A 23,182-nucleotide genomic window follows, 5' to 3' on the forward strand; every position below is an offset into this window, starting at 1 on the left:
TACAGCTTTGAAACAATTCTTAACTATCTTTCAAAATAAACTATCTTACCTATTCTCTCTTTATTAAAATAAATTTAGTAAACAATTTTTAGTATTATTAACATTATAAGTTATTAAAACAAAACTTTATATTTGTTAGTATTTTTCTTTTTTATCAAATAGCTCTTTAAAATTGTTTATTTTTAATTTTAATTACAAAAAGGCTACAATTTGTCTGCTTTTAAGTTTATTTTGTAATGTAATTTGATAAAACTGTATAAAATATTTAAAAAGTTTTTTTACTTATAAAAGAAATTTAAAAAAGGTAGCTTAAAGGTAGCTTTGTAAACTTAAAAAAGGTAGTTTTAAGCATATTTTTTTGTAAACAACCTGTATTTTGTAATTGCAAATAACTTTTAATATGTGAAAATTACTAAACAACTCGAACTTTCGGTTTAACATCATTTTCTGTATTTCTGCAACATCTTTTTCTTCAACAGGCCTTAATTTCAAACTTACTGCCATACTTCCAAGATAAAAATTTAAAAAATAAAGCTTCAAGTTTTAAAAAGAGTTTATATAAATTTTCTCAATTTATTTAAGTAGAAATTTATGTATTTAGTATTGTAATTCATAGCTTTTACATAACATAGTACGTAATAAACACTATTTTCATGTACTGTAGAAATTAATCACACTTTTAAAAACAACTTTACAAATCGCAAAGTTTTAATTAATGTCGTTTATTATTAATTTTATTTTTAAAACAATCTTATTAGCTTAATTAAAAAACTTTTAAGTAACAATAGAATGCAGGTAAAACAAAAACTTTTATCTTTTTGATGCTTCACGAAGCTTACTTTTAATATTACGTTGCTTTTAAATAGTACTAAGTTTTAATAATTCATGATTACAATAAAACTAAAGTCCAACTTGCTTCATAAACAAAATGCAGTTCCACATGCTGAAATATAACAAGCTGAAATCAACCTTATTAAAATTAAAACTAAAATCCTAGTTCGTTAAAAAATTTAAAAGGTTATATGAATTAACAGTTAACCATCTAATGCTCAAATTTATATAGTAATAACCAATATTTTTTTCCAAAGTTGTAGAACATATCTACCATAACAAACGCTGTATTTTAATAACAGATGCGCTAATAAGTTTTGTTTTAGTTATTTAATATTAAATTTTATTTTGCAGATTATTAAAAAAAAAATATTATACAAAAAAATTATAAAATTAAAACATTTGCAAAAAAAAAAAATTTTCAATCTTATGTTTTTTTAAGCCTGGTGCTTATACTATAGACAAAGTAGAACTATATATTTATTTAGCAGGTTTTAAAACTAGTTTCCTTATTTTTTCACAATCACTTTTTAAAATCTTGCTGTTTCCGCTTGTTTGTTTAAAACTAATAAATTTTTGCACTAATATGTAATGTTCTTGTTCTGAAATTACACAACAATGCTTTGTTGCTTGTTCTACAAGTTGTTAGACTTCGCAGTGGTTTTTGATCATCTACTGAGTCAACCTAAACTCAATACTCGAGTCTAGTTTTTATGTTTGAAGTTTTTAAATAAACAACTGAGGCATTTGTTTAAAAACTATACTTTAATTTTTTATTCACTATTTCACATCGTTGTTTTAATTTTTAATTTTAGCAATAAACAAATTTATTGATTTGTGAATTTATATTTTAAATGTTTCACTCAAATGTAGAAATAATAAAACCTTGTTTCTAACTAAAGTCTTAATTTTGCGATAAAAAAAATTTAAGATTTTAACTAGTTGTTTACATTTTGTTCTACAATCTACGTCATTACCTTATAAACTCTGGCCTGTTTCATTGCAGTTTTTTACTTCTAGAAATGTTTTTTTTATTCCAATTTTAATTAAAACTTATTCTAAAAGATAACACTAAATTTTTTTTTTGATTATTGCTTTAATTAAAATATTTTAGTTAATTTCTTCCTTCGTATTAACAATAAAACTTTGTATGCTACTTTTTAGAATTGTGTTGATTTTTTTATGTAGCAAAATTTGATAAGTTTATCAATTATGCAAGAAATTTCAAACTAATTTAAGAGTGAAAAAAGTTAAAAATTATTTTTTTTATAAAAAAAAAACAAATAAAGTATTGATAATAAATAAAAATATGTTTCTATCTATATTTTTTTTCTATTAAGCTAGAATTCTTTAGGAAAATTCGGTTCTTGAACAGGTAGTATTTTTTAATAAAACAGATAAATATATAATTTTTACTTTAAAACATTGAATTAAAAAAATACTGTTTTTTAATTTAAGCTAATTATATTTTATAATGTAAAAAGTATTAACTTGGTTTACAAACTTTTAGATACTGGCTCGTATTTATTATACACTATATTTTATAATTTTTTTTCAAAATCAAAAATAAAAGTTTTATTTTTAGCTATTGTATCTTTTTTTTTGAACAGTACTTTAAGCTAGTTTGAGCTAGGAAGCATTAGTTGCCAATGCTTCCTGTAAAAACGGCTGAGTAGAAACAAAAGAAATTTTCAAACAAATAGCACAAAACAATAAGTGTCAAATGCTGAAAAAAAGTCAGCTGAAAACGAATGCCCTGTTACTTGTAGATCAAATGTAGCAGCAATCGTGACAGTTAGTAAAATCACTTTGCAGTTAGTAACTTTTTTTTGCAGTTAGTAACATTTTTCTTTTACAGTTATGAACATTTTTTTGCAGTTAGTTACTTTTTCTTGCAGGATGTGACGAGAGTGTGTGAGCATTCAACTTTTTAGCATGTGTTACTTTGATTATTTTTACTTACAAACGTTTCAGCTTATTTTTTAACTTGTAATTAGAAAAGTTTTAGCTCGTTTGTCTGTTGTGATTTGTTGTTAATGAGTAGAGTCAAAAGCTATATTTAACTGCTTTAATAATAAATATAGTTTAATTTAAATTTAAAGTGTTATTTAATTTTTATTTATTGTTTCAAAATCAGCACATTGGCTTTATATACTGAACATTTAAAAACTGATTTAATTTGTATTATTAATAATTCATCAGAGTTTAATGTTTTTGTGTTTAATGTAAAAATTAACTGTCCACGTTATTATAGTATGGTTTAGTCAGATTTTTAGTTTTGTTATCGTACAAAGCTTTTTTTTTGGTTTTAGAGGCTACTTTAGAAACAAGCAGATTTAAGCTTTTACTATTTGTAAATTACAGGAGAGAAAAAACAGTAAATAAACATATTTAAAGTTCTGTCTTAAATACAAAACTATTTTATTGTTTAAAAATAAACAATTTTCGAGTATAAAGGTTATTTAAATTTATTAAACTTTAACCTCATTAAACATTTATTTCTACTGGCTAAAATTAAATAAGAAAATTGGTTTTCAAGATTTTTTAGGTCGAGCATTTTAAATTACATTGAATAGTGATGAAAAATCATTATAAATATTTGGAAAACTTTTTCACTACTTATTTTTAAAAATAATAAATTAAACGTAGTTTGTTAATGCATTTTTAGAAAGGATTTTAAAACAACAAAATACGCTTAAATACATGAATAAATTATTAGTATACACTTTAAAATAAATAAATTATACTAAAACAGTCTTTTTTACTCTTTCATACATATTTATGTATGTATAAACCTATTATATTTTACGTCTACTAAGCACTTTTCTGTATAATAATATTACGCTTTCTTATTGGATAGCTTTTAGTAAACTTTATATTTTTATATGAATTGTTCTTTAAAATCGATAACAAAATATTCCTTGACGTTCGAAATTGAATACTTACTTTTTTTTAAGTTTATAAGTTAAAAGCAACAAACTTTTGCAACTAAAAGTATACACTCAAGTAATTTGTAATTATTGTGACTATATTAAACTCATAATCCTGAAAACGTGATAAGTTTATAACATGTAAAATGTGTTAACTTTGTTTTGTTTTTATGAACATGATTTCTTTTTTTTATATACACAATTTTTGAAATTGCCTATTAAGACAAAAAGTTTACAATAGTTTAGAACATTTAGAAACTACTTAGACGTACAAGTACTTTAAGCAAAACTGTTTTAAAATTTGTAGAAATACAGTTCGTTTTCATAAGATGAAGATTGCACAATTACAAATCTATTATTTTTGCACAAAATTTTAAGAAAACATGTTTGTTTTCAAAGCATCTGATCTACAATTTATTGTAATTATATACGCACGTAAGAAATTTTTTTAAATATAGAAAAATATTGTTTTAAATCTAACTTCGATTTGACCTTTGATTAAAAGCCTTTATCACATAAAAATATAAATTTCCACTAAAGTAAAATTTGTGCAAGTTAAAAAAAGAAAATCAATTGAAAGTTAGTGAGATTCTATTGTAAAGGTTAAGTCAATAGTACTTTATTTGAATGCAAGCATTCTTTTTGCCAATATGATTTCAAATATAATTTTGCTTTGTAATGTTTTATATTTTGGTAAAAATTTATCACGAAAACTGTTTACTCAATCCAGATAGTTGTTATTTACTTATAATAAATAACATTTTTACTAAGCACAATGTAGTTTGTTTTATATTTCCTATTTAATGTTACATTGCAAAATGCGTTTAAATTTTTATTACGTTTTTTTTTATAAAATAAGTTTATATTTGATTCGAAATTATAAAAGCCGAAGTTTTGAGAGAAAATGTTTAAAATCATTTGTTTTTTATACCTTAAGTAAATTTTAACTCGAATTTGTCGTGTTACTTTAGCAACATAAGTCTTAATTGTAACAGTAATAATTGATTTATAATTTTTATAAGGTAAACATTTTTAAAAATATTGTAACCCATATTAAGAAAAAAATGAGGCGAATACTACTAGAATAAAATAATTAATTTAAATAATTTATGAAAAAGATATCAACTATTATTCTATGTAGTTTTTCTTATTTAGTCAATCTGATTGAAAATTTGTTGTTGAAGTTTTTAATCTTTAACAAAATTATTCTAATCTATTCTTCTTTTAAATCAACTCATTACTAAAAATAAGTAATTTTTACAAGTACGCATTGATTTTTTGTATAATCAAAATCTATCACTGTAATGTGTATTTGTAAACCATTGGGTTTATTCAAAACACAATACTGATTTCATGTTATTTGTTTAAATATAGATTTAGCTTTCATCATTTCAGCATCTACATATTCCAGTAATCTTTTAAACTTCTCTAAAAAATTTAAGCTATAAAAAAAACTCTAGTCTTGAAACTATATAAGTAAACACAAAACAAACATTATAAAGTTTTCTATATTTTAGACATTTTTAACAGTAACAATATACTGGTATTATTATATAAACTATGGTGTTATACAATATAAAAATATTAAAACTTTCCATTTTTGTAGTTGATGTTATTAAACATGAAAATTATTTTATATATATTCTATTTTTTTAAAAACATACAGACAAACTTAGAATTTTTACTAAAAATATATTTTAGCTAAGTTTTTAATCTACTAACTACTTTAATATTTTTTTCAGGTTAAAATATAATTTAAATAATTGAAGTCGCATTTGTAAGTAACAAAAAAAAGTATTTTTTTACTTGTAGGTATTAACCTTTTAAACTCTAAACATATACTTAAAATTTTTATTTAAAAAGCAAGTTTAAGTTTCTTAATTTTTTCTTAAACAACATTTTATCACAAAGTTTTCTAACAATTTGTATACATAAATAAAATGTTTAAACAACATATTTCTAAACAAAGTTATGCTAAAAGAATTTATTTAAACTTTTATTTAGGGAAAACAGCTTTATTTCAAATTTAATTTTTTAAACTTTAACACAATTTCATTCTAAAACATACCACAGGAAATCGTTATACAAAGTAGACTGATTTTATTATAAGTGCTTCTGACTTGTAAATAAAGTTGTATACAAGTTTATTTTCTGGTGCTATCGAATTTAATTTTTTCATAGAAGAAATAAATATTTTCAATTTATAAATAATTAAATAAATAAATAAGCATAAATAATATAATTTTTATTCAAACCTAGTTTGTAGAGTTTATTTTCTCCTTTTTAATAATATGTTTTAAATAAGCTTTCATGCAGTAGTAAAAGAAAATTTCCATGAACTTAAACATTAAGCAATATCAAGCTATGTTTTAAACTAACAGCTACATAAACTAATAATTACCCAAGTTAATTTTTTTAAGCAGTTTCACCATTGTATACAGTTTTATAACTTATTTTTATCAAAAGTTTTACAAAGCACTTTTTTAATGAAAACATTTCTAATTTTATAAATACTACTTTAAAATGCTACTACTTTTATATATATCTATTTGTTACTTTAATTAAAAACTTTGGAATTTTTGAAAAATAGAAAAAAGTTTTTGTTGAAGAGAAGGAAAGATAAAATAAGGTAAAGTTATAAATTACATGTCTATAAGTGTTGTTTTACAAACTAGAATTTTTAATATTTTAATATAATTTTATTTATCGTGTTACATATTTTTTTTATTTGTGTTTACTAGCACTTTTTTATAGTTAAATCTTCTTTTTACATTAAACAGCTATTAGTTAGCGAATATATTTCGTATTCTAACTTTACCAGTCAACATGTTTAATTTGTGTTTAAATAGTGTTAAACAAAACATTTAAGTTAACTTCGCTTTAATTCAATTCAGTACTATAATTTACATTATCTAATTAAGTCCAAACAATCAACCAATAAAATTAAACTTTATCTTACGCATGAATAGTTTTTTTTGATACTTATAGAATGCCATAACGTGCTACTAACATCACTGTTTTGTTGAACCCTGAGGAGTCGGAAAGTATACTTAAATATAAGTCTGATTTGCATATTTGCTAAGTCAGCAATTTTAGAAAAATTTTGTTTTTGTTTTCTTAATACCCTTATCCCTAACTTACTTTACCAAAACATACTAAAAATCAATATTAAATCTAAATTTTTCATAATTAAAGTAAACCAACATGAAAACAAGCTTGCTTTTTTTTGCTTACTTAGATGAGACTGATAAGTATACTTGCATTTTTTTGTCTGTCGAAACAGCTGTCGTTTTATAAAACTGACACTTGCACTTCTGTCTTATGTACTCACTTTAAAACTATAAAAGCTAACTTTGAGCTATTAAAAAACAGCTTTTAAATGTATGAACTATATAGCAATTCCTCTATAAAGTAATTAGTGAATTTAAAAATATAAAATCTCAAAAAAAGTACTATTATAGAAGTTAACATGCATCGTATGTTTTTTATCCGTGTTATTGCAATCGGATGTGTTTTACAGGTGGACGTATTGAAAAGTATTGATTAAAACGTTAATTGCTTCTTATCCAAAATTTATACTCGTAGTTTATTTTCATTTTAAGAATATAAATCAAGTCGTAATTACATTTACATAATTTTATCATGACTTGGTATTTTATTTTTAAAACTTTTTAAAGTAATTAAAACGCAGAAAAATACAATGCAATAAGTGATATTTTACACTTATCGCATGTTAAAGTGTATTGATATATTTGTTTTTGTACAAAATATAGTTGACAGTATACTAATAAAACAAATTTATGTTTTCTTTTATATTTTGTGATTAAAAAATCTGTTAATGAACCATATCTGAAAACCGTATTTAATGTAATAAAATTAATAGATTTTAGTAAAAAATTTTAGATTAAGTCCAATTCGTATAAATATATTTGGAGATTGTACCGATTTAATTTTTTCTATATAAAATAAACTTATTCAGAATATTAACTTTCTATTTATACTGTTCAACTAACACGTATTTTGTAAATATTTTGAGTACTATATTATTTATTTAACAGTTTTCTATAAAATCAATTTATATTTACAACATAAAATGCAAAAAACTTAAAAAAATGTATTTTAATCTGTGTTCGAGGAAAAGTCTAAAAAAAATAACAGGAGAATTTCAAAAAAAAAACGTGTATACTTTTTTTCATAAAAAGGATTTAATAATTAATTACCTGAAAGCGCAAAGCGTATTTAACAACACACAAAAGATTATTACTTTTAAAAAAGAGGTTTTTCGCTTTTTTTTTTTCAAAGTGTATTCAATTCTGCATGTTGCATAAGTCAAAGGTAGTGAAAGAAAATCTTTAAAGTTTTTTTTTTGTTTTATATAATATAAATTTTTATGTCGGCAAAACAAGAAAAATGTTCAACGATAAACAAATTTATTCGTGTAAAAACGAGAAGCGTGCGTTAAGCTACATGCTTTATTCGACAATAGATTTATTTGTTGTCAGTTAGCTAGTTTGTTTTTCAATAAATTTATTTTAAGTGGTTTTTTTTTTGCTTTTTTTTCATAGCGCTAATTAAAAACATAAATGTTTGTCTAAGTTTTAGATATTAGTTCAAATGTTACTTTAAACTAGCAGACTAATTTATGAAGAAATAATTTTTTTATTCAATGCTTTCTTTAGCAGCTTATTGTTCATAATGTTTTTTCAATTTAAGTTTATGAAATGTTTTAGTTTAGCTTACTTTAGTAAGTAATATAAAAATATTTTCATAGTTTTGTTGGAATAATACAATCTTAAAAGTACAGGTTACCACTCATTGTGTTTTACATTAATTTTTAAAGTGTAATACTAGTTATACAAATATATTATTTATTTATACTAAATCATAGAAATTGTAAACAATAAGTTAAATTTATACACTGTTTTATTTGTTTTTTGTTTACTTATTATATACAGTTTGTTATTTTTTAGAACAAAAACTCTTTTTGTTGAATGATATTCTTATTTACCACAGATTTATTGTTTAACTTTGTAAAAGTCAGAAAGTCATGCCAGTTGAAGAAATTAATTCAGAAAAAATCACTCAAGTTTACATCAACATCAACCAAAGAGATGGGCGTGAGTTAAATACTTTTGTTATTAAATTTTCGAATTGTTATAAGTAAAATACTTACTTCGAGTAAATGTATAAGGAAAATTTTGTGGTGAACAAAGCTCGTCATTCTTTACATAACTTTTTAAGTTTGTTTTGAAACTGTAGTGAGTTTTAAATAAAAACTGCGAACAAAAGTAAACTAGTTTTGTTGTTTAAAACGTTTTTTTACAAATTTTTTGTTGTAACAGTTAACTTTTAGTTTAAAATAAGTACTTAAAATGCTTATTTTCCTTTGCATAGTAATTCATTTATTTTGTAAAATCTTAACCAAAAAAAACTTTCTCATAATTAAACTATAAAAACAATTTGTTTTACTTGCAAATATATTTTTGTTTAAAGTTAAATGTACTATATTCTTTGTTTATGTAGTTAATCAGAAATGAGATAAACAAATATGTCAAAATGAAAACACAACAAGTTTATTAAAGTAATACCTTAAAATAATTTTATGCTTAGTTTAGCCTCTGCAAAAAAAGAAGTAAAATTAAAATTGTTGTAAGCATATAAATAATGAAGTTATGGTTTGGAATTTTAATGTTCTGCTCTGTTTGTACAGCATATAAAACGTGAAAATATTTTTTCTTTAGCACGTTAGAATAACGCTTTATTTAGAGATATCAGCTAAAAAAAAGTTTGTAAATCATGAACTATAACAAGAATTAAAATTTATTGAATAAATAAACAAAAAAATAACAATTTCTAAAAGAAAAACCTAGTGTTTTTTTTTTTTTGTTTAGCTATTTATACTTTAAGTAATACTTAAAAGATAAAATACTATAATACTTTTTAAATAATTTTAAATAGTTAAACTTCTCGTTCACACATATTAACGAAAAATGCGCTGTTTAATCATAAGCAATGATGTAAGTACAACAATACATGTGATTCTAAAATATAATGAAAAGTAAATCGCTGATAATAATAAAAATTTAGCTGTTTTTTTACAATGAAAAAAAAATTTAAACTGCTTCTTATACGTTTTTAATTACACAACAGAATATATTACTTTTAAAATTGAACACTGTTTTGTGCAAAAAATTCTATAGTTAGATAAAAAACTAAATATCTAACTGAAATGCTTTGCTAAAAATACTTTCAATTTTAAATCTATAAACTGTCTATAAACCGCAGTGTACAACAGTTTTTTAAGACTTTAAAAAATTAAAAAACTAAAATAGCTTTTATAATTTATCCATCTTTTTAATTTAACTAAGTAATTTCCAAAAAAGTCTTGAGTTTTTTGATTAGATAATTTTGCTAGTTTCAGTAAGGCACAAGAGTGTTTATAGATCTAATTAAACTCCTAGTTTAAGTAAAGTATAAAAAACAAAGTATTCTTAATCTAAATTAGTTTTTGCAAAAATTAAAAAAAAAATTTAGAGAAGTTTGTTAGACAAGTATAAACTTACTTATATATATACTTTTTTAGTGGATTTTAAAACATAGTATTTTTTTGTTAAGTAGCTAGTAAGAAACAATTTTGATACCATTTCTTTTGTCAGGTTTAGTAAGCACGACAGCCCAGCCTCTTATACCGGAAACATCATCAAATAGCACGAGTTCTCAGGAGCGAATGAAGAAAAATATGCAAATAGTGACGAGGTTGAGAGAATGTTCGAAAGTGCAGCTTATTTTCACTGTGGTGTGCGTACTTGGACTTTTCTCCTTCATCGTTTTCCTGTTACTGCCTAGTTAGTTTCATTTCTTTGAAAACTTGATTTTCTTATATTCGTGAAAAACTTAATGATTGTTAAAGATAATTAAAATAAATAATTTAATTTAAGGTTTTTTTTAGTAGCAACAAGTCTAATCTGCCAAAAACAATGTGACTTAGTTTTAAATATTGGTCTTGATTTTGCTTACTAAAACTTGAAAAAATGGAACAGTAAAAATTATTTTATCCAACTAGAATATTTGCAGAGTTAGTAGAAGGTTTTTAACTTGCAAGTCAAAGCTAAACATCAAAATATTTCGTGAATATTGACTAGCTTATAGTTGTTAATTTGTACAGTTCATTTTTGATTTGTAATTGCTAGTATATATATATATAATTTTACGTAAGTAAACGTTGTAATAATATTTTGAAACTAAAATATTTATTATTCATAATGTGCTTTAGAGTTTTAGTTTAACTTTGTTTCATTTTTGTAGCTAAGATTTTGTAATATTTGAAAAACAATCAACTTTAACTAAACGTTTTTAAATTTTAACAGAACCAGATGTATGTTCTTTGAATTACAACAATGTTCTTAAAGGTGAGTTATTTATTATGAATTTTGAAAAGATGTTTTTTTCTTATACCTAAGCTTATGTTTTAAAATCTCTTATTTTAATTTTATTAGAACAAACAAAATCGGTTTTACTTTTATACTTTTGTCATAGTGGTGCAAAACATTTTTTCTATTAAAAGTCCAGCTTACTACTACAAACTACTAACTTAATATGATATAATGTAAAATGTACTTTAAAAAATAAATCACTGCTTGAATAACCGTTTAAATAAGTAAGATTGTAATAGACTTTAATGAAACTTTTAGCGTTTTAAGATCTTCTACGGATTAAAAAGCTGTAGTTACTTCATTTAAATATGAGAAAATAAACTCAAAAAAATAAGAAATTACTTTAAACAGATTTGAATGAATTTGGTGAAGATGAAACTTGTGGTGAGAAATACAACGTGATTGAATCATGCAGAAATTCCGCTGCTGTTTCATGGAGACTGTTCCGCCCACGACAAAAAGGTTACAAACAATTGATAATATTCAGAATAGTGGTTGACGTGTAAATATGACTAACTGGTTTGAGTTTAATGTTATGATTTAATTTTATTAATGTAAAAAACTAAATTTCATTAGTACTCACAATGTATAAAAACTATCTTTAAGTTTTTTTCAATTTCTTTTATATCTAGAAAAAAAAACTTGATACTTAAAAAATAGATAATGAATTATGATTGAATTCACAACGTAATTTTTCTGGAACTATTATGTGGCTAAGAACTAGCTGATAGTTGAGACAGAAATATTTTTTAAATAAAACTTGAATACATTTTTCAATAGTAACAAGATTTCTACATTTAAAGTTTTAGTTAATGCATTTAATCCAATTAACATCCAACAAATAATGCGTTGTAAACAGTTAGCAGTTTCTGCTCATGAAATTTTTTTTACAAACTTTATTCAACAGGTTGGAAAATTTACAAGAAACTCCTGACTTCGTTTCCGAACGACACCGAGCTCATGTACGTTTCCCCGTACGTCGAAACCGACCAATCAAAAACCAGCATCGAGATCCGCATATCGGGCCTCAACATCGACGGGTACGCGGTCTTGGAGGAGGGGAAAACCCAAAATGTTTCAAAAACAAAATTCACCAGCGACCAATGCGCCGCTTTCAGGAGGCAGTTCGTCAAAAAGCCAAAAACTCTTCTGGAAATGGCGCGAAAAGTACAGGTCATCGTTTTGACCTCCTCCCCCGTGTACGTGCCGACAATCAGATTCGCTTTCGAGCAGCGCAACCCGCCCAAGTACCAGTCGGCGATGGACAGCTACCTCAGCCACCGATTCTCCAATCAGAAGCCACCTTTCAAAGCGATCGAGGGAAACTTGAACCGGTGCTCATTCGAGTTCAATGAACACGGAAAAATCGACTGCGATTGGCTGCTGCTCGAATCACGTGACAACGACCGAGACGGGCGGTTCCGGTTGACTGAATCTGCCCCGTGCGTCAAGCAGGGACTGAAGAGCCTTCCGACTGGAGAAAAGCGCTTCGTCGCTCTCGAGGGCGAACGGGAGAACGGCAACTTGACGCTGACCGCTTTCATGATTTCGCCCATCGTCCGCCCCTCCCGCAACCGCGTCGAAATTTCCATTTTCACCGCGATGACGTGCCGCCACGGCCACGTCAGAGCGTACTTTGTGCCTTCCACTGAAACGTTGCACGATGACGTAAAATTTGTGACGTCACAACATGAGCCGGTGATGGAGGTGAGGCATGAAGGTGAAAGAACGGCTCATTTGTGGGAGCAGAGCCAAGTACTGCTGGAGGATGTTGAACCAAACAAAGATTATCAAGTAATTGATTGTTTATTTAAATAATTTGTCAGTTTACTTTGTTCGTATAGAATATTTCTATTAATTTTTAGTTTTAATTTAAGATTATTCTATCAGCATCATTATTTAAACAGGCCAACAAACTATTTTTATTTTTTTATTTTTTGCGTTTAACAAATTTTATAAATAATTGATTGTTTTTCTAGTTTTATATATTTATTCTACCAACAATTTCTATGACTTTTTTGCAAAGGTAGTTATATAAGCTGATCAACAAAGTAAGTTTACTTTTATTTAATGTTTTTGTTGCGCAGGTAGTAATTGAGGGAAAATTAGATCAAAGCGGAAACTGTTCGTTTGCTCAGTGTCAAGATTATGATTCTGATTATGTTGAATATGAAAATGTTTTACCGCTTGTGGGCATTGATGAGCTGCAAATAAGAACTATTTACGACGATTGTAAAATTAATACATCAGGTAAGTAAAAAAAATCTTTATTCTTTTTTTTGGATTTCGATATAGTTTAAAAAGGTTTAGTAAATCTTTTATAATTTAGTTCTACAGTTAGACATTGAAGTTGAATACTTTCAAATTTAATTTACTTATCAATTATAGCCTTAAAGTTCAATCAAGACTTATAATAAAAAAGGATCTACACTTTTATACAAAAGTTGTGAACTGTTTTTTATCTAGTATGCCATTATAGTAATATGTACTTTAAATATAACTTTTCATTATACTTCAATAAACTTTACACTTTTAACATATTAATAAATCTTATTATATGTTTTGGTTTTAAGAAAACAAATAACTTAGTTTGTAAAATAAGTTATTCAAAGAATAAACTCTTAAATTTTTTTTTTAATTAAAAAACTTTTAACTAAAGTTATTTGTTTGATTGCACTTTGTAAGAAACACTGCTCCTGTACACTACCACCTAGTATTTCTAGTTTATCACCAAAAAAAAATGTTATCACAAGTTTTCGGCAGCCGAAGCCACTTTTTAGACTGCTAATTTTAAAGTATTAGAAATTGTCTAAGTTTTTAGCTCGAGTAATATATACGAGTTCACTCTAGAAAAAGAATACATTTGAATATCTGTGTAACTTGTTAGATTATAAAGTAATTTTGGTTTACCAGTTCCAAGCAACCATAGCCACTTTCTGGACTGCAACTTCGACGACGGCAATTGGGACAACATCACGGCGAGGTTGTGCATGTGGGGGACGAGCGACCTGTGGGCGGGAGACGAGTGGTCTGAGGGGGATTACCCCGACTTCCAGCTCACCTCATTGGGGTTCAATGTTGGGAACCACAACGACACCGACCTGATAAAAAACAATCATTTTGAAGGTTTGAGACACACACGAGTACTATATAGATAAAAAAAGGGAAGGATAATTTTTTTCAAGAACTTTAGTTTTCAATATAGTGTTTGAGTTGACTGCATATTTTCCATAATTAATTTTTGTAGAGGCAATGATTATTTTATCAACAAATGACAAGTATTTTTCAATTGAAAACTAACCTTTGTGTTAGAGTTATGTTTACCTGAAATAATTAAAAACATGACTCAATATCTTTAGGTCATGGAAACGTTATAAGGTTCGATACATTTGGTAAACTGGATGCGGACTTTGCTTTTTTCAGGTCTCCTGTTTTGATCTCTCATCAAAACTGTTCTTGCAACTTCAAATTTGACTATTTAATGAGACATGAACTTGTGAGTTTGTTTTATGTATCGTCTTTAAAATATCTTCTCTAGAACAACAAAATACAGTTTGAAGACCAACATAAGATTCATTTTAAAGTAAACTACTAATAAAAAGTTCCTATAACATTAGAAAAAAGTCGAGCTAAAAAAAAATAAAGTTTTTCACTTTTTTATTACTTTTTCGCTTCTGAAAAGTCATTGAACTCAGTTTTAAAAGTTATTATTATAACACTCAGTTTTATTCTTCACCCCATTTCAACCACTAACCCTCAGGTGGACCGGCTGACGTTGTACGTGAAGTTGGGACGAGACCAGAACGACATGACGCGGCCCCACTACAAGCTGTGGTCGAGGGACTCGTGGCAGGGCGACACGTGGCGGCGGGCCTCGGTGCACTTCAACCTGGTCGACTCAGGGCCGTTTCAGCTGGAGTTCCGGCCGTCGGAGGTGGAGGCGTCGGGCAAGGACGTCTACCTGGACAACCTGGAGTTTTCCAACTGCGGTGAGTGTATGGTGACGCTTCAGAGATTTATCAAGTCAAACTTACATGAGCTTTAAGTGTTATAGTTAAGAGTTTATATGAGATAAAACTTTTTTTGTTTCAAACGTTGTTTTCAATGAATAATAAAAAATAGTTTGTAAATTCGATTTAAAATTGGAATTTTTGATTAAACTAAAGTGTAAAGCTGTTGCTCCGTGCAAAAGTAACGCTCTTGCATTTCTGACGACTACCCTGCATATTCGAACTGTTAAAAATAAATTTAAGTAATTTTTTCTATTAAGATGGAATGGAGGTAGTTGAAAAAGTGAGTGAATACTTGAAAGCGCAATATACTGATTATGACGTGGAAGAAGAAAACAAAAATAACTTAGAAGAACCAAATAGCACAAAATCATATGACCAAGAATATTTCTGAAAACACATTAGAAGCTTATTTTCTTCATTAATTCTAAATGACTAGGTTCAATAGTTTTTCGGGAGTAAAACAAGATTTGTGTTTTGATTATAAAAGAGTGTTTTATGTCGTGATAATTTATCTAATAGATAAAGTGTTCCAAAAGTCGTATGCTTATTTCTTTAGCTCAACTTAATAGCTACATTTTTCAATACATAAAAGCTAAAAGAGTTATAAAGGTAAATAAGTTTGTATTATTGGTTAAGTTTAGATGGTTGTAATTCTTAGTTCTAACAATTAAATTTAGTTGTCGTTAATAACTTTAATTAAAAAGTATTATAAACATGCAACTTTTATTTTTGTTATAATTTTGAACTTTTTTATAATTATGAAGTACTTCAAAAAATATTTAGGTGAAGCTTTAAACGCAAAGATCTTTTTTTATTGTTTTTTTTAATAAACTCATAAACATATTAGTTTTCACGTGTTGCCATCAAGTTTATTAAGTTTGTTTGACATACTTATTTCGTTTCATGTAAAACATTTAACATTATAACTTTTTTTTCTACTGTTTTTTTAATAATAAAAAGAAAGAAGAGTTCTTACTAAAGTTTATTTAAAAAAAAACTAATTACAAAGGTTTATTATTTTTTAAAACCCTTAGTGTATAAAAGTATTTTTTCAAATTACAAGTAATAGATAAAAAGTTTTAATTTTTAAATTAAATACGAAACACTTTTAGGAAATGTTTTATTAAAATTGTATATTTTAATATTACTTTGTTATTTAAGTGGAATTGTAAGTTTCAAAGCATTTAGATGATAAAAAATCACCCTAAGACTTTAGTTTAATTAATATTACTCTTGTTTCTAGCACAACACTTGTTTAATAAAAAAGTAAAAAAAGTATCAAAACTGTATATAACATGTGATTTGGTTTTTTGTTTTAAATAACTTTTTTCTTGTTTTAAAACTTTGAAAAAATTAATTCAAACAAGGAATGTCTGCTAGACCAAAACGGTAGGCAAGCATATTTTCAAAAAAAAAAAAAAGTTCACGTTTATTTGCAATCTAAATTTTCAAGTATTCAAAGGTAATTATGAAATTTTAAATATATTTTCTTTAAAAGTTGACCGCAAAATATTTTTTAACAACTTAACAAATAGTTCAAGTTTTAGTACAAAACGTGTCAACTTTATTAGTTCAAATTTTATTTTATTTTTCGGCATATAATAAAAACACACTCGTTAAAAGCTTTTCTATTGATATGGTTTTTTTAATTTAAAATGTAGATTAACATATTAAAGTAACTTTTATAATGCAAAAACGTACTTTTTTAGTGCGCACTGTTAATCTAAATCACAATCCGAACTTACTTAAGTTAATCGCTTATTGGTAAATAAATAATCAAAATTATAATAAATATATAGTTCAGATATGTTTACTATACAAAAGTTTAACAAATTAAAAAAAAGATCGTTAGTAATACTTTTTAATTCAATTTTTCCATAGTATTTTTTTAGCCTTTATAGACAAACATTAGTGAGTAATAAGAACTAGTACCTTTTGAAAAACATAAATCTTTCAATTACAATATAACACCCGTTAATTTTTTAACTTACTTAGATGTGAAAAACTACGGTTGCAGTAAAATTAGTTTATAGTAACACTTGTATATTTGTAATAAGAATTTAACAGGTTGGCAACAATTTAAGATAAAACGTGTAAAAAGATAATTCTTTTTTTTATTACTTAAGATTTTGTTCAAGTCTAACAATCAAAATGGACCTGCTAATATTTATAATTGTGTTTTTTGCCTTTTTAAGTACAAGGTTAAATAATAATTTTATTTTAAAAAGTAAATAAGTTTGTTTAACAAAGTCGAAGCTGCTTAAAAAATATTTATCTAATGTTAAAAAATCTTAAATAAAATTATAAATCTAAAGTAGTCCGTTTTCCTAACAAAAGTTTGTCCACAATTAAATAATTTAGTTTTAATATTAATTACATTGCTTTCTCTAAGTTTTATTGTATAAAACTAGTTTGAAAATTTTAATGCAATTAGTAACTACAAAAATATTAAGTAATTGATAAATGTACTATACTATTAATTTATAAAGCAAACAAAATCAGCAAGGTTAGTAGAAACTGTTTTAGTTTTAAAATTTTCTAGTAGTTTCTATGTCTTTAAAAAAACTACATTCTAAGTTTATGCTATACTTATATTTACAGCTTAATTACAAATCTTCAGTACGACTTGTAAAAACATAACAAGTTTCTGATTAGTTTTATACTTTAGTAAAATGTTATTAGTGATCTCGGTATTTTGATAAGTTATTTTGAAGTTATTATAACATTAGTCTTTAATTTTTTCTGTAGTTGTACAAGATAGCTGATTTTAGTTTTTTATTCACAATATCAGACAAGCATTTAAGACTACTCAATATTTTGTATAGCATTTAAAAAAAGTTACTTAAGTTTTTTAACAATCTATTTACTTTGTTGTTTTAGTAATGAATAATTGATTGTTTTGAAATTTAATACTGTTTTAATAAAAAAACAACTAAAAAGGTCAATTTTCATTTGAAGACCGTAGTCATGAAAAACAAAAAATGGTCTTTAACAACCTTGAAGATAAGTAAAGTCGATAGATAAGTTAAACTATTTATACTATTTTCGACTAAAACTTGTTACATATTCTAATTTTTTTGTATAAGTTTTTGTTTTGCATTGTTTTTATCAAAAACGTCAGAACGATGGTTAGGATTTTATTAAGTTTTCTAAAACGCAAACTTTAAGATGTATTTCTTTTTTTAATTAACATGCTACTTTGAAAAACAATGAAAAAAACTTTTGCTTAAAGTTTTAATTTAAGTAACTCTTCTAAGAATGATTTTTAAATGTAAAAATTTTTCGAATGTTAAGTGAGTAGATATTAATAAAAATAGTTGCACATTATCAACTATCAAACTAATGACTAGTTTTGTTTTGGACTTTACCTTATTTTTCAACTTTTATAAATCTGTTTTATTTTGACAATAAAATTAGTGTTATAAAAAGATCGAGTTTATTTTTTAAACTAAGCCAACAATAAAATACATTTGTAAAAAAAAAAGTAAAGTAGATAAAAGTGAAAAGCTCTCAAATTATACCAACTGTTTATATTTTACAATATAAATTTATTATACATTTTTTTGACTTCATTCTAATTGTCAGTTTATTGTTTTCGTTTGAAAATTACTTGTTCTTTTTCTAAATGTTTGTAATAGTAAACCAAACTTAAAAACCGGTTAAAGAAAAAAAGTTAAAATATTATTAGGATCCAAATAGCTTGATGATAAAAAAATAACAAAAAAGCATTGTAAAAAATAACTGTACATTGTTTAACTTAAAGACATTGACAATTTCAAAACTAACATATAATTATTTAAAACTACATGATAGAATATTATATTCAAACTTCTCATTTATGTTGTATTAGTATAAACTTAAAAACTAACTAAAGTTTTTTGATTCTTTTTGCTAATTTTTAGTTACTTTTGAAGATTGTTAATTGTTTGTTTTAAGAATTTTATACACCTTAACCAACTTTAAAATTAATTTTAGTAGTTAAACTAAATTTAAATAGCCTGGTCACTTGTTTAGTGAGTTAAGAGTCGTGAACAAGCTTGCTAATTTTAATTATGTAGCTATTAAAAAAACAAATTGAAAGTATAAAATGTTGTTTACGTTGTAATAACGTTTTGATAAAGTTTAATTTGGTAGTTTAAATGTTTTGATAAGTAGAGCTTAATTTATTCAGTTTTTGTTTTTTTAATAGTGTTACCTTTTTTTTAAACTTTGTGTTTATATTTTAATTTTGGTTTTGTACTTTTAACAGCCGTTTATTGCAATTAAACTGTCAAACAAATTGATGAAAGCTTTGTAAATAGATAATTAGTTTATATTTCACTTGAAAGGTATTTATTAAATTTATTATAATAAAGCCTTTATGATTTGATATTAAAAACTGCATAAATGTCTGTAATAGTACTAAATTGGCTTTTGTTCTGATCCCGGATACGGCTTACTTGATTTCCTAATTAGTTTAAATGCTCACAAAAATTTATGGTCGAAACTTTAATGAACTCTGTCGTCAGAAAGTAACTAAATTATAAGGTTCCGAAACATTGATACGACTTTAAATGAGCAAGAACCTTTCATTTTTTACGAAGTTTCATTCATTTAAAGCACGTGTACGCAGTCTGTCTGAAATCAATTGTCCTTAGATCATAAAACAAGGTTAAAACCAAAAAGTATTTCTCAGAAAATTCTTGTCTGCTTGTTTTAAACAGCATTGGCATCAGTATAAAGAAGTAAACTCATTGTTTTTTTAATGAAATTAGTATTAAGTTATAATGCACCAAGATCCGTCCCAAGCCAAATCCGGATATATTTATAATTGGGACTTTAAATATTTGAGTTGCTTCTAATGTAAGTATAATACAAGCTTATAAATAATTATTATGTAATTTTAGTTATTTATTTAGTGAAAAATTTTGAAGGATATTTTCAACTTGTTAATAAACTACGACTTGTTATTGTTTGATAGTTTTTTTAAACAAACCAAAAAACAAACATCTTGCTAAACACAGAACAAAAAAAAACTATATACACAAGATCTTAATTAAAACTTTTTGATATGCATGCATTAACAGTTATTAATTACGTTATAGTTAACCCAGTTTATTGGTAGTTGAGTTTGTATGTATTTCATTTAAAACTGGTTTCAAAGCTTTTTTTTTCAAAATTCAATTAACGTTTTTTAAACATAAGTAAAAATATTAAACCTACAAACGCTTAACTAAATAACTTCTTTATTAAAGTTTAGTACAAAATTTGTAATGAATATTAGTGTTAAAAATAAAACTATCAGTTACCTAAAACCAGGTAGTACTTTACTAAAAATATTTGCTTAAAAACATATCAGTTTTTTTACTTACCAATAAACATTATTCAGCTAATTGAGAAATAATTAAGCACTACTTTATTCAAATTTTTTAAATAATCGAACTGGAATACAACTAAATTAGCAAGTTGTATAGACAGCTTTCTACAAATTCTTTTACATACATTGTAAATCTTTACTACTAATTTAAACTAAAATCTAAAGCAACTGATCTCACATTGTTTTAATTAACTGTTTATTAAACAATAAAAAATATCGAATAAAAACTTTGGTCGAAGACCTCATGTACAAAAAACTTTTCGGTTATCAATCCATAACCACGGTAACAGTTTTATGGCAAACAGGGCTGTTCAAAATCCTTCCTTCTCGCACTGAGGACAAGTGAACGCTTGAGTTTTGTTTTTAAATTCCTCACTGGTCACGTAGCAGGGATGCAAAGGGCAAGTGTAAGCCTGCAAGTCTTTGAAAGCCTCTCTTTTTTCTTTGAGGATCCACAGAGAGTCTCCCGTGTACACCTGTACTTTATCTTCACGTTTTGAAGTAGTTTTGTTAAGGTACCGTGATGGTGATTGTTGTTCAGGATTAGCAGATGCGGTTGATACCATCGCGCATGAATCATTTTGACTGACAAACCCGTTTGAGTTTATTTCTGACCGGTCTCTATGTCTAAAGCTACCATTCAAAGGTTTTTGTGGATTAAAATCTGTTAATTGTTGCTGTGGGTTATCATGATCTGCTGATTGCTCATCATTTTTAATATAACAGTGTATAGGGGATAGTGGGGTATCTTTATAACTTTGATCCTCTATAGTTGAATTTGAATTTCTTCTGTTCACATAACCTTTTAGAGTTTACAATCTTACATTTATTTTTTAATTTTAATTTTAAGAAACTTAGTTTTTTGATAAATTTAAATGATGAACCAACTGCAGTTTAATTATAAGTACTTAAAAGATGGATATTTGTTAGAGAAATAAATTTACTGATCTAAAACAGGGTTTCTAAAAGTGGGCAATATAGCCCCCTGGGGGCGATTTTGAAATTTTGGGTAGTCATAAAATTTTTACTTTTTATTTTGCTACTTTACTAATTTTAGCTTGCTATTAAATATTTGACCTGGTGTAAAACTTTAACAAAAAAAGTTTATTTTGTTTACCTAAAATATAGAAAAAAAAGTTAAGTTCTTATTACTTCTACTTTCAAGTAAATTACATATTTTTTTTCATATTTTTTTTCATTTAACAACTACATAGGTCATAGACAATTGGAATCCTTCTCACCATTTCACGACCTGACATATATGCTATTTGGGATCATAAATGGTTTGTAAAACCCTATGTTATTTATTATAAACTATCGCCTCATGATATTTCCAATTGTTTTTTGGAAAGTCACTTAGTTAAATTAAAATATTAATACTATACAGGGGTGCTTTTTTACCCGGAATTTGAGAATTTAGGCAAAAAAAAGTTCGAAAGACTGGAAATTTTTAACAATTTTATCACATTAGGTAGTAAAATTTCGAATTGACACAAAAAATCTATCATATAGATAAACTTTTTTGTCATCATCAAAAATGGTTTTATTAAAAAGTACATTTAAAGTAACTTTACAGTATTTCTTTAATGTTTTTATACTATTTAACACAGTTTCTTACCTTAAACTAAACTTTAATAAATATAAAAATAATATAAAAAATAGACCCGAAAATGTCTTTTTTTGAAAACCAGGAAAAATTTTAGAAAAAATTACTATATTAAAGTCAATTTATCAATAGAATATAAAAGTTTTTGTAATTAATTAAGGTATATTGTTTGTAAATTTTGTTTTTGAGCTTGCACTACTAATTTAAAAAAAAGTATCTTTGAAATATTATGTACTAACATACTTATCAATTTTATATATTCTAATTAAATGCTAACAGTTAATAATTTCTAGCTGCATGGTAATTGAAACAGGATTGAAATATAACACATTAATGATACTGAGAGTAACTTTGCTAGTTTGAATAAAAAATTAAATCAGACCAACCCAGGCTAGATTGAATTTATAACTTGATCACTCAGGCTAGTTTTTTTGCCACTAAGAGTGGCAACCCTATCAAACTGTAACATAATAGTTAAACCATAACTATAATCTTTTCCATTTTTGGCGTTCTATCATACAAATTATTCAACTTAATTTATAGGAGAGCAGTTAGGACTCTTGCTTATGTTTTTATAGTTAAGGTAATAATATACAGTCTCTTTTTCTACAACTAATAAGTTATTTGTTTGTATAAATTAGTCCTAATTGAAAATAGTAATTATTAAAGTGAGTCTGTGCAGAGAAACTTTACCCAATCTATATGTAGTCGTTGTAACATATCCCATTCATCATATAATGATAGGTTAATTAAACTTGGATTGAGGTCTCTAGAGTATAGAAGATGGGGATTTGATTAATTTATGATTTACGAAATTATTGATAGGAAATACAAGGCGTTTTTAGTCAATTAAGATATTAAATATCAATTAAATACAAATTAAGAGGAAATAACAAAAAAAAATAGTTTTAACAATAGTCAGTGGCAGGCTTAAGTTTTTCAAAGAGTAGAGACTATGTAGAATAAATTACTACAGGATGTAGTATCGTGTGGGAAGGTGGAAAATTTTCTAT

The 23,182-nt window shown here is 25.4% G+C and overlaps 1 protein-coding gene across 1 annotated transcript; it reads left to right on the plus strand.

Annotated features, from left to right (window-relative positions):
• The first annotated feature begins 8,772 nt into the window (after positions 1-8,772).
• Positions 8,773-16,066, plus strand: LOC145834668 (uncharacterized). The gene is made up of 10 exons (XM_082942155.1): positions 8,773-8,878; positions 10,418-10,606; positions 11,129-11,170; positions 11,546-11,656; positions 12,102-12,988; positions 13,282-13,444; positions 14,108-14,320; positions 14,554-14,690; positions 14,955-15,183; positions 15,465-16,066. The coding sequence occupies exons 1-10, from the start codon at positions 8,809-8,811 to the stop codon at positions 15,596-15,598; spliced, it is 2,175 nt and encodes a 724-aa protein (XP_082798281.1). The 5' UTR covers positions 8,773-8,808; the 3' UTR covers positions 15,599-16,066.
• Positions 16,067-23,182: the final 7,116 nt, after the last annotated feature.

This window comes from Thalia democratica, chromosome 4 (genome assembly GCF_965202585.1).
Source record: "Thalia democratica chromosome 4, ktThaDemo2.hap1.1, whole genome shotgun sequence".
NCBI lineage: Eukaryota > Metazoa > Chordata > Thaliacea > Salpida > Salpidae > Thalia > Thalia democratica.